General features: G+C 43.2%; 1 protein-coding gene across 1 annotated transcript; it reads right to left on the bottom strand.

Annotated features, from left to right (window-relative positions):
• Positions 1-7,284: 7,284 nt before the first annotated feature.
• Positions 7,285-9,398, bottom strand: LOC110496701 (cyclin-dependent kinase 5 activator 1). The gene has a single exon (XM_021572737.3). It carries the CDS (start codon positions 9,090-9,092, stop codon positions 8,106-8,108), a length of 987 nt encoding a protein of 328 aa, XP_021428412.2. The 5' UTR covers positions 9,093-9,398; the 3' UTR covers positions 7,285-8,105.
• Positions 9,399-13,132: the final 3,734 nt, after the last annotated feature.

Below are 13,132 nucleotides of genomic sequence, written 5' to 3'. Positions count from 1 at the left end.
TAAGACTATTTTCCTTTGATACATTATCAAACAGATGTATAATGCAGCCTTGGAAATGATGTGAGACGTGGATAAGATGCTGCTGGTTAACACATACAGTCACTGAGGGTGAGGACCGGAGCTGCTTGTTCGGGACTCCCTGTGACTATCCAATCTCTAAAAATGACTTCCTTTGCGTTGCAATTCATCACATTGTTGCATTGATGAGGCTCCACCATTAATCCCAGTTGTTATTATTTAACCTTTATTTAACAAGACAAGTCAGTTAAGAACAAATTCTTACTTACAATGACGGCCTGCTGCGGTCAAACCCGGACAGGGACAATTTTGCGTGGCCCTGTGGGACTACCAATCACGACCGGATGTGATTCAGCCTGGATTCGACCCAGGAACTGTAGAGATGCGTCTTGCACTGAGATGCAGTGCCTTAGACCACTGCGCCACTCGGGAGCCCATTGACAAGGCTTCACCACTGATTCAGCATTTAATATAAACACGGCAACTTTTACAACATGGCCGTGCTTTTGTCTTTGTGATGTTGCCGTGAGAAGATTTACTCACCTGTTTCACAAGATCCTCAGAGGAAGATTTACCCAGACCCTGTTTCACAAGATCCCCAGAGGAAGATTTACCCAGCCCCTGTTTCACAAGATCCCCAGAGGAAGATTTACCCAGACCCTGTTTCACAAGATCCTCATCAAAGGAAGTGAGACAGGCACGAATTTGAGACAATTCCTTCCTATAGAAGGCTAGGAATGCATCCTAAATGGCACCCTATTCCCCATAGGGCTCTGGTCAAAAGTAGTGCACTATATAGGGAATAGGGTTCCATAGGGCTCTGGTCAAAAGTAGTGCACAACATAGGGAATAGGGTTCCATAGGGCTCTGGTCAAAAGTAGTGCACAACATAGGGAATAGGGTTCCATAGGGCTCTGGTCAAAAGTAGTGCACTATATAGGGAATAGGGTTCCATAGGGCTCTGGTCAAAAGTAGTGCACAACATAGGGAATAGGGTTCCATAGGGCTCTGGTCAAAAGTAGTGCACAACATAGGGAATAGGGTGCCATTTAGGATACATACCAGCCTCTTAAACTCATCGTCCTCCCTCCTGACCCAACTAACCATCACAATGACAGCAATTATAGCAGAACTTGTATCATATCTACCATGTGGAGACGGTGTGGTGTCAATAGCTGTGTCTGGGTTCTAGTGTTAGAGCACTGAGACGTAGCTGAGACGTAGCTGAGACGTAGCTGAGACGTAGCTGAGACGTAGTGGTGGTGATTTCCTCATCAAAACAAAATGAGAGTACCGGTACTGTAGATTCTCTGTCTCTGTCATTCAGTAAGATAACATCCACAATGACAATAATACTTCAAAGTTGCAGTTATAATTATAAACAGTCCTCATGACATAATTTACAAACTATTAGTGTTTGCCATCAGATCTTCTCCCGCGACTAGGGATGAAACTGATTTAAGTTAAGGAAATAAAATGCAGTAGAAAACACATCAACGTTGTGCTGATCAAAACAAAATAAAGCTTAGATTTGACCAGAGCAAAGCGTTGCCCGGCGATAGCAGACACTCACATAGCGGATGTTTCGGAGGTGTTGGAGGCGGAACTGCAGGAACTGCGTCGGAGCTGTCAAATCGGTGAGCAGCTGCTCTTGCGAAGCCACATCAGCCCCACTCACTTTAGAATTTCAGAACGAGAAAACTGTAGGCTGTATAGAAATAATTACACAGAGTGGCGCAGCAGTCTAAGGCACTGCATCTCAGTGCCAGAGGCGTCACTACAGACCCTGCTTCGATTCCAGGCTGTATCACAACTGGCCGTGATAGGGAGTCACACAGGGCGGCGCACAATTGGCCCAGCGTCGTCCTGGTTTGCTCTAGTTAAATAAATTAAAATATAAATAATGAAGGTTTCTATCATCCTAATGGAGGTGTAGATTACATCTATCATCCTAATGGAGGTGTAGATTACATCTATCATCCTAATGGAGGTGTAGATGACATCTATCATCCTAACGGAGGTGTAGATGACATCTATCATCCTAATGGAGGTGTAGATTACATCTATCATCCTAAAGGAGGTGTAGATTACATCTATCATCCTAATGGAGGTGTAGATTACATCTATCATCCTAACGGAGGTGTAGATGACATCTATCATCCTAACGGAGGTGTAGATGACATCTATCATCCTAACGGAGGTGTAGATAACATCTATCATCCTAATGGAGGTGTAGATTACATCTATCATCCTAATGGAGGTGTAGATTACATCTATCATCCTAATGGAGGTGTAGATTACATCTATCATCCTAACGGAGGTGTAGATTACATCTGTCATCCTAATGGAGGTGTAGATTACATCTATCATCCTAATGGAGGTGTAGATAACATCTATCATCCTAACAGAGGTGTAGATTACATCTGTCATCCTAATGGAGGTGTAGATGACATCTATCATCCTAATGGAGGTGTAGATTACATCTATCATCCTAATGGAGGTGTAGATTACATCTATCATCCTAATGGAGGTGTAGATTACATCTATCATCCTAATGGAGGTGTAGATTACATCTATCATCCTAACGGAGGAGTAGATAACATCTATCATCCTAACGGAGGTGTAGATGACATCTATCATCCTAACGGAGGTGTAGATTACATCTCACATTTCCGTGTTCCAACAAGGCCACATGTGGATTTCTGTTAATGCGACTCCGTGCAAACAATGGCAATGTCCTCTTTAGATATAATGCCGGGAGCCGTTTGTGTATTTGACAGCCCTAACACAGTTCCATCGTCAAAACAACCGCTATGCAGATGTTGGCTGAAGCTGATCTGATTGAATAGACCACCTAGTCTATCTATCTGGCATGCACACCACTACTGTAGCTAGCTAGACATGACGTGTTTGGTTTTTCAAAACTTTTTCCTGCAGTCGGTTCATTTGGTCACACAGCAACATATTTACACCGTACAATTTTCTTCTTCCTTTATAAAGGAGAGTTCAAACGAATATGTCATTTTGTCATTTGAACTATAACTTTAAGTCTGCACTTTAGACAGACTGTTATAGGTGTGTCCATACATAGTGTAGCAGCAAAAACACACTGATATAACAAGTTCACCACAACTCACAGAGCAATGGTAACATAGACTGACTTCACCTCATATTCCCCCAAAACCAAAACTCACATTAGGCCTCACTATGGTCTGCCCCAGCTCAAATATTCTGGAAGGTACAATAGTTTCTACTTGATTTCCATTTCCCATTCATGTAATTCATAGAATAGGCGTAGGGTTCAAGTCTCCTGTTATCTTCCTGGTTGAGGCTCCATATTAAGTCCATTTGTAGTGCAGGAGTTCAACCGAGTTCCAGGGTTCTAATGAGGTGTTTGATTGGACAGACAGTCACAGTTTCTGTTGAGTAGTATGATATGATTGGTTGAAAACAGGGTGAATAAGATTGGAGGAACAGTAATAGGATCTAGCTCAAGGATTTGTTTGGGTTGGTGGAGGTAAACGAGATAAGGGGTGATATCCTTAAGGTGAGGGTGGACAGGGTCAAGGTGGCAGTCACGTTATAATGACATAATAACAGAATTAAACTGAATCGTCTACAGAGCCTCTACACTACAACTCCATAAACTACCGCCATTCAGTGAGCTTGTGGTTGTCATGGACGCAGGGTAGTCCCATAGCTGTAAACTGTACGGGACGGATCGGGATATGGCTCTAAGGTCATTCACAGTCATGAAACATCACGATTTCCCTTAAATATGCAATAATATAACATTAGGAGTACAGGATTGAAATAGAAATCTCCTGGTGGAAGCAAAACTCGTCCATTACTATGACCCACATGTAATCCCTGTCACCCATACAGACAGTATAGAATACAACCTAATCCCCATCACCCCTACAGACAGTATAGAATACAACCTAATCCCCATCACCCCTACAGACAGTATAGAATACAACCTAATCCCCATCACCCCTACAGACAGTATAGAATACAACCTAATCCCCATCACCCCTACAGACAGTATAGTGTATAACCTAATCCCTATCACCCATACAGACATTATAGTGTATAACCTAATCCCCATCACCCCTACAGACAGTATAGAATACAACCTAATCCCTATCACCCCTACAGACAGTATAGTTTATAACCTAATCCCTGTCACCCCTACAGACAGTATAGTGTATAACCTAATCCCCATCACCCCTACAGACATTATAGTGTATAACCTAATCCCTATCACCCCTACAGACAGTATAGAATACAACCTAATCCCCATCACCCCTACAGACAGTATAGAATACAACCTAATCCCCATCACCCCTACAGACAGTATAGAATACAACCTAATCCCCATCACCCCTACAGACAGTATAGAATACAACCTAATCCCCATCACCCCTACAGACAGTATAGAATACAACCTAATCCCCATCACCCCTACAGACAGTATAGAATACAACCTAATCCCCATCACCCCTACAGACAGTATAGAATACAACCTAATCCCCATCACCCCTACAGACAGAATAGAATATAACCTAATCCCTATCACCCCTACAGACAGAACACCAAGCTAAATAGATGTGTATGTGCACAGCTTGTAGACAGTGAAAACACAACCCTCTGTCTTCTGCTCTAGTCCTGACTGACACACACAAACACATTAGCACACGATTTAGATTCAAATGTGTGAACCAGAAAGGGTTCATGTTGTAAAGAGGTAAACAACAAGCCTATTGGTTGTGTCCCAAATGGGACCCTATTCCCTACATAGTGCACTACCCTAAATGCCCTGCTAATAAAAAGTCATGCACTATAAACATTATAGATTTACAATTTGAGACACTACCAGAGTCCCTAGAAGCTGCTTCATGCCAGCCGAGGACTTGTGTGTGTTTGTGTCTGTCTGTCTGAGATAGATGGAGGGGGTGGGGCTAGAGGAAGAGGGAGGAGAAGGGGACAGAGGTGGATGGAGGGGGTGGGGCTAGAGAAAGAGGGGAGGAGTGGGGGACAGAGGTGGATGGAGGGGGTGGGGCTAGAGGAAGAAGGGAGGAGAGGGGGACAGAGGTGGATGGAGGGGGTGGGGCTAGAGGAAGAAGGGAGGAGTGGGGGACAGAGGTGGATGGAGGGGGTGGGGCTAGAGGAAGAAGGGAGGAGTGGGGGACAGAGGTGGATGGAGGGGGTGGGGCTAGAGGAAGAAGGGCGGAGCGAAGGAGGAAAGGTAATCTCGTTGATATTACAGCAGCAGCGGGCAGGTGCCCTGATGACAGGCACAGCCAGGGAACAAAGGACTGACGGGGTTAAACAGCTGATGACCCTCACTGATGCCCAATGCACAATACACACACACACCAAAATAAGGGTATACTTTGCTTCCACCAGGAGACCCCTTAGATGAAATGATAGCTGGAGAGTTAGGGACAAATGGTCCTGCACCCACCAGGCATTCCAAATAAAACTGTAATCCTTATGTAGTGCCCTACTTTTGACCTATGGACTCTAGTCAAAAATAGTGCACTATTTAGGAAATATTTGAGTCTGTTGTTCTATCAAAGTCATCTATTTATAAGTAATGATGTCCATGATCTTCTAGGTAACAACGCTGTTGATAAAATGACATTCCCTTGGGTTGTTAATGAGAGGGGGCAAAGGGGGGGGGGGGGGGGGGGGGGGGTGAGAGGGGGGGGGGAGGGGTGAGAGGGGGGACATGGGAGGATTTCTATTTCTGTTCCTCCAGCTCATTGAGACTCAAGAGGTGAGAGTGGGGTTATCAAGGACAGGCGAGCTAAAAGGTAATTCAAGTAAAATCAGGTGAGTCTTCCGTAACATAGAAGGGTTTGTGTTGAAAACACAACATAAGACATCAACCCCATTGATGACACATGTCGAATTCTAATTGTGTCTTAGGGGGAACAGTTCCCCCCCTGTTGTAATATGGATGGCTCATAGTAGGATAAAGTAGGGTCTTGGATTAGAGGTCGACCGATTAATTGGAATGGACGATTAATTAGGGCCAATTTCAAGTTTTCATGACAATCGGTAATCGGCATTTTTGGACACCATTCATGTCTGATTACATTGCATTCCACGAGGAGACTGCGTGGCAGGCTGACTACCTTATATGCGAGTGCAGCAAGGAGCCAAGGTAAGGTGCTAGCTAGCATTAAACGTATCTTATAAAAACAATCAATCTTAACATAATCACTAGTTAACTACACATGGTTGATGATATTACTAGTTTATCTAGCTTGTCCTGCGTTGCATGTAATCGATGCGGTGCCTGTTAATTTATCATTGAATCACAGTCTACTTCGCCAAACGGTTGATTTAACGAGCGCATTCGCAGAAAAAGCACCATCGTTGCACCAATGTGTACCTAACCATAAACATCAACGTCTTTCTTAAAATCAATACACAAGTATATCTTTTTAAACCTGCATATTTAGTTAATATTGCATGCTAACATGAATTTATTTTAACTAAGGAAATTGTGTCACTTATCTTGCGTTCTGTGCAACAGAGTCAGGGTATATGCAGCAGTTTGGGCCGCCTGACTCGTTGCGAACTGTGTGAAGGCTTTCTTCCTAACAAAGACAGCCAACTTCGCCAAACGGGGGATGATTTAACAAAAGCGCATTTGAGAAAATGTAATGTAACAGGAATATTTAGACTTAGGGATGCCACCCGTTAGATAAAACACGGAACGGTTCCGTATTTCACTGAAAGAATAAACATTTTGTTTTAGAAATGATAGTTTCAAGATTTGACTATATTAATGACCTAAGGCTCGTATTTTTGTGTGTTATTATGTTATAATTAAGTATATGATTTGATATTTGATAGAGCAGTCTGACTGAGCGGTGGTAGGCAGCAGCAGGCTCGTAAGCATTCATTCAAACAGCACTTTCGTGCGCTTGCTAGCAGCTCTTGGCTGTGCTTCAAGCATTGCGCTGTTTATGACTTCAAGCCTATCAACTCCCGAGATTAGGCTGGTGTAACCGATGTGAAATGGCTAGCTAGTTAGCGGGGTGCGCGCTAATAGCGTTTAAATCGGTGACGTCACTCGCTCTGAGACCTTGAAGTAGTTGTTCGCCTTGCTCTGCAAGGGCCACGGCTTTTGTGGAGCGATGGGTAACGATGCTTCGAGGGTGACTGTTTGTTTGATGTGTTCCTGGTTCGAGCCCAGGTAGGGGCGAGAAGAGGGACGGAAGCTATACTGTTAACTGGCAATACTAAAGTGCCTATAAGAACATCCAATAGTCAAAGGTTAATGAAATATAAATGGTATAGAGAGAAATAGTCCTATAATTCCTATAATAACTACAACCTAAAACTTCTTACCTGGGAATGTTGAAGACTCGTGTTAAAAGGAACCACAAGCTTTCATATGTTCTCATGTTCTGAGCAAGGAACTTAAACGTTAGCTTTTTTACATGGCACATATTGTACTTTGACTTTCTCCTCCAACACTTTGTTTGTGCATTATTTAAACCAAATTGAACATGTTTCATTATTTATTTGGGGCTAAATTGATTTTATTGATGTATTATATTAAGTTAACATAAAAGTGTTCATTCAGTATTGTTGTAATTGTCATTATCACAAATAAATAAATAAATAAAAATTGTCCGATTGGCTTTTTTTGGTCCTCCAATTATCGGTATCGGCGTTGAAAAATCATAATCGGTCGACCTCTACTTGTGATATACAATAACACCTTGCAACTCAACTCTGGACCTCGAAGCCCCCTCGAATTAGGGACTGGTTTACAACCGGGACACCAGGTGGGTACAATTAATTATCAGGTAGAACAGAAAACCAGCAGGCTCCGGACCTCATAAGGTAAGATTTGAAAACCAGGTGGGGGGGGTTTCATGACAAGCAGCTGATGGAATATCCAACCGTGTCAGTGACCATACAGACCGCAGTCATGATAGGCCAGTAGGTCTCTTCCCCCCTGTGTTACCTGCTTGGATGTAGGGGACAGGAGGGGGAAATGTTTGGCAGATATTGGAAGGGGGGATGGGGATTGGGGGGGTTGTACCCCTCTACCCCTCCTCTCACCGGTCCAGCACTCTGCTGTAGTCCTGTGGGCCGCAGCCCCCCTCACTCTTAAGCTCGGCAAACACGTGGGTGAAGAAGTGGGGATCGGCGTTGATGCGTAGCATCTTGGTGCTAGTGGCGTCGATGATGGCAAGGCATCGGTCCCAAAACGCCTCTTTGCCAGCCTCCACCAAGAAAGGCTTCAGTGGATAGGAGATCTCATTGCCCATGTAGGAGTAGGACAGGTAGAGGCAGGTGAGCAGCGTGGCCTGAAGCTCGTGCTCCGACGACACCAGGTCCCCATCCACCACATTTCGACACAGCATGTAGACAAACACGACGTTGGCTGGCGTGACGAAGGCCTGATCCTGCCAACCCTGGAGGAGTAGAGACCGGTCTACCGACCGCACCCACAGCACTGGGTCCGCAGGGGAGAGGTGTTTCAGCCGGTAGCAGCGGCCACACAGGAACTCACCCAGGCAGCGGAGGAGTTCACTAGTGGACGCCTGGATGATGACGCGCTTGGGGGACGAAGCGCCTGTTCCTTTATGGGGCACTCTTATGACGGAGGGTAGCTGCTGGGGCTTAATGCCCATCTCATAGCCACAGTGCCCCTGGCCAAAGCCTATCCCCAGGCCTAGTCCCGCTGGCCTGTTGTAGCTGGAGAGGTTGGCACAGGATAGAGACTTCTTGACATTCTCCTGGTTGAGATGCAACACCGGGTCCTTCTGGTAAATGTTGTTGTTGTTGAGGGGGTCTCCGAGCAACCCAGAACCCCCAGAACATTTCTTAGAACCCCCTCGTTTCTTGGTGGTGGCAACCAGGCGTTTCCAGGTGAGCGCCGGGAGGAAGATTGACTGGCCCCGTTTCAGGCCGCCGGTGTGGTCTTTCTGAGTGTTGAGCGATCGGCTGCTCAGGCTCGGGTAGTGGTTGAGCGAATCGGGGCGCGTGTCGCAGTAGCTATTCTTCCTGGATGCAGGGGACAGTGACAGTACTGCACCCATGGTGATTCCGTGATCTATTATACTGGCTTTGTGAGGTCAGATTTGGACAGGGGTGAGATGGAGGCACAGTTCTCTCCTGTTTAACTCTTTAAGTTTAGTTGAATTTAGAGACAAACTTTTTCCAGTTGATGCTGACACTATTCAAATGCCCATGATGGCATTGCCATTATCTGCAAAACAAGAACGGCAAACATTTATGATGTTGAAAATAAATAAGCAAATATCCTACTTAAACTTTGAAAACATTTGTATAGTTTTATCTGAAACATTTATATTCGCTAATGTCCTGTCAAGCAGCGCTGTGCACCTATTTCCCACCGGACGGCTATTTGCACAAGCATATCAATACATACACAGCCCCTTCAGACCCCACACCTCTTGACTTATTCCACATTTTGTTGTGTTACAGCATGAATTCAAAATGGATTACAAATACAATTTTTTCTCTCACCCATATACACACACATAATACCCCATAATGACAAAATGAAAATAAAATACAGAAATATCTAATTTACAAGTACTCTCACCCCTATGTCAAGACATGTTAGAATCACTTTTGGATACGATTACAGGTTTGAGTATTTCTGGGTAAGTCTCTAAGAGTTGTCATACCTGGATTGTACAATATTTGTACTATGTTATTTTTTAAGTCCTTCGTGCTCTGTCAATTTGGTTGCGGCTCATTGCTAGACAGCCATTTTTTCAAGTCTTCCAATAGATTTTCAAGACGATTTAAGTCAACTTAGCCACTCAGAAACATTCAAAGTCATCTTGGTAAGCAACTCCAGTGTATATATGGGGTATTGTGTTTTAGGTTATTGTTCTGGTGAAAGGTGAATTTATCTACCAGTGTCTGAACCAGGTGTTCCTCCTAAGATTTTGCCTGCGTTTAGCTCTATTCTATTTCTTGTTATTATAGAGAACTCCCTAGTCCTTGCTGATGACAAGCATACCCATAACATGATGCAGCTACCACCATGCATTAAAATATGAAGAGTTGTACTCAGTGATGAGTTGTGTTGGATTTGAACTGTGGAGTAACTGCAACGTTGTTAATCCATTCTCAGTTTTCTCCTATCACAGCCATTAAACTCAAACTGTTTTAAAGTGGAATGAGAGCATTTGAACTACTTGGCAAATATGAAACCAACAGACAACCATAATATCAGTAAATTTATCAGAGAGTGATATCAGTAAATGTATCAAAAATATCAAATTAGCAGTTTATGCTGCAAAATCAACTTTATCAAATCAAAATCATCATATCAAATGTTATTGGTCACATACACATGGTTAGAAGCGGTTTTAAAAATAGATTCTATTTGACTCAAAATTCCATGTTGGCAGAATAGATGGATATAATTCACAAATAAATTTCTTTGTAGTCCAAAAAATGTTGCTATCAGGTTGTAAATCACAGCTGCTCTGGTACAATGTTTGCTGCCTTCATTCGGGATGCAATATTTCAGTTTCAATGACTCAATATTTTGGACAAAAACGGACGACTGTAAGAAAGGTTGATGAATGGCAATTCAATCAAACTAGCAAGGGAAATGATCACAAGTCAGTCATAATGTAGCTAATAGACTAGCGTACCTATTTATGTAGCTATTTATTTATCAAGCTAAAAACACGGAGCCTAACGTTAGCTAGCTAGCTACGTGCTGGGAGGATGTTGTGTCATTGGAGGAGTTGGTGAGTGACCAACTTTTCCCCCTCATCATAGCCGCGGGAAGGAGGGGTTCTGAGGGTGCTGCTGCAACCCCTCAAAAATAATTGCAAACAAATATGTATATAAAAAACATTTTCTCACAAAAGGAGTGCACTGGGCCTTTATTGGTCCTGCATTAGTGGACCAATACAGCCGTCAAATCACTCTCATCTGAGTGTGCCAGAGAGTGCAGAATAACTGCTCAATTTACAATCGTGCAAGATCCGCTGACTATGACCGGTGTCAGTAAACGTTGACATAAAAATGTCATTGTTAGTCACTAACGCTCTAGATAACATGTAAACAGCCTAACCAGCTCTGCTAGTGAGAGTAAAATGGTCAGAGGGAGGTGTTCTCATTTGTGTCTGGAAGAAGATGGCAAGCTAGCCAACTTTAGCCAGTTAGCTTGGGTGCTAGACTGCTGTTGTGAGCCCATCCCTACTCCTCGGGCACGAGGCAATTTACGAACGCACCCTTAGTTGTCAATCAAATGTATTTGGCATCAATAAAATGGGAGGGCAGGTAGACAAGTTCCCATTCAGTTGTTAAAATGTGGGTGGGTTGGGAAATGCATGCATTGGCAGGCAGGCTACAGAAGGACAAGCAGGCCCCAACGTTTATCAGAGCAATTCTGATGGCCAACTAGCTGAACAAGTTTAAGAGGGTGTGTCTAATGTTTTCTCGTTAGATTTGAGCCTATCTCACTCTGGCATTAGTTGTTGATCTTACTGTTGTTGATGTGCATAACATAGGGAGCGATAGCCTAATTTTTCACTGTTGTTTGATCAATGGGACTGTTAGGTTCCCTAATGTAATAGGACTCCCATTGTATTTACATATTTGCAGAAATCCATTCAGGTGCATTTTGTGTCTTTTTGGCAAATGGCTTATTTGCATAAAGACCTTCTGTAGCTCTGATTGGCTATGGCGCACCGGTCTGCATAGACTCTGGTCCTGGACGAGACAGCTGTTTTTTAGGTTTTATTTACTGCAGTGTCTATTCATTTTTTTTTAAATGTCGTACTGTACATCACTCCCAAACATTACCATATCTTAGTGTCTTAGCTTGTCAGACTTCTTTTTTGTGTGTGTCATATTCTTCCTTAGACATATGAACAGATTTTAATAACATTTCAAGTTGCTAAAATGCTGTCAGGTCCACTTTAAAGTCGCCACTGGCCTCATGGTGAATTCCCTGAGCGGTTTCTTTGAGAGGCATTGGAAAACCTCCCTCCCTGTGGTTTCATATGTGTTTGGAATTCACTGCTTGACTGAGGGACCGTACAGATAATTGTATGGCTCCTGAGTGGTGCAGGGGTCTAAGGCACTGCATCTCAGAGCTAGAGACATCACTACAGACCCTGGTTTGATTCCAGGCTGTATCACAACCGGCCGTGATTGGGAGTCCCATTGGGCAGCGCACAATTGGCCCAGCGTCGTCCGGGTTAGGGTTTGACCGGGGTAGGCCATCATTGTAAATAAGAATTTGTTCTTAACTGACTTGCCCTAGTTAAATAAATGTTAAATAAAAAAAATAGAAATAAAATGTGTGGGGTACAGAGATGAATGAGGTAGTCATTCAAAAATCATGTTAAACACTATTATTGCACACAGAGTGAGTCCATGCATCTTATTATGTGACTTGTTAAGCACATTTTTACTCCTGAACTTATTTAGGCTTGCCATAACAAAGGGGTTGAATACATATTGACTCAAGACATTAATTTGTAAAAATAGTCGAAAAACAATTATACTTTGACATTATGGGGTGTAGGTGACAAAAAACAAATGACAACAATGTTAAATTCAGGCAGCAAAATGTTGAAAAAGTAAAGGGGTTTGAATACTTTCTGAAGGCACTGTATCTCTGGTCCAGGGCGTTAGTGCGCGTTCTTCTACTATCCTCTCCGAACCCCCTGGACGCCCGGGACCAGAGCTAGTCCAGACAATTCCCTAGTGTGAGGACGGTTCCTCATGCGCCAGTCTCCACTAAAGTCACCAGACTGACCCAAATAGAATATCCGCGCAGCTATAATTGTTGAATCAATTCAACACATTGTTGTAGCCTACTGCAGTGCGCTAAGGAAATAAATAGTCGATTTCCAAGCACAATGATATTCTAGGGCATGCTACAATGTGTCAGTGCGCACTTTAACAAAAATATTTTTTTAAGCCCATAAAAACACAAGCTCTCTGACAAAAATACAACTACACAATAAATGAAAATCCATTTGCCATAATAACAATTTTAAATAAATATCAATGAGAATTAAATAATATTTCAAAACCCAAAAAGGTCATATTTTTCCAAAAGGCAAACAAACAA

Source organism: Oncorhynchus mykiss, chromosome 18 (genome assembly GCF_057628025.1).
Source record: "Oncorhynchus mykiss isolate SJ-2025 chromosome 18, ASM5762802v1, whole genome shotgun sequence".
NCBI lineage: Eukaryota > Metazoa > Chordata > Actinopteri > Salmoniformes > Salmonidae > Oncorhynchus > Oncorhynchus mykiss.
Note: the sequence above shows the minus strand (reverse complement) of the source record. Positions and strands in the feature narration are given on the sequence as shown.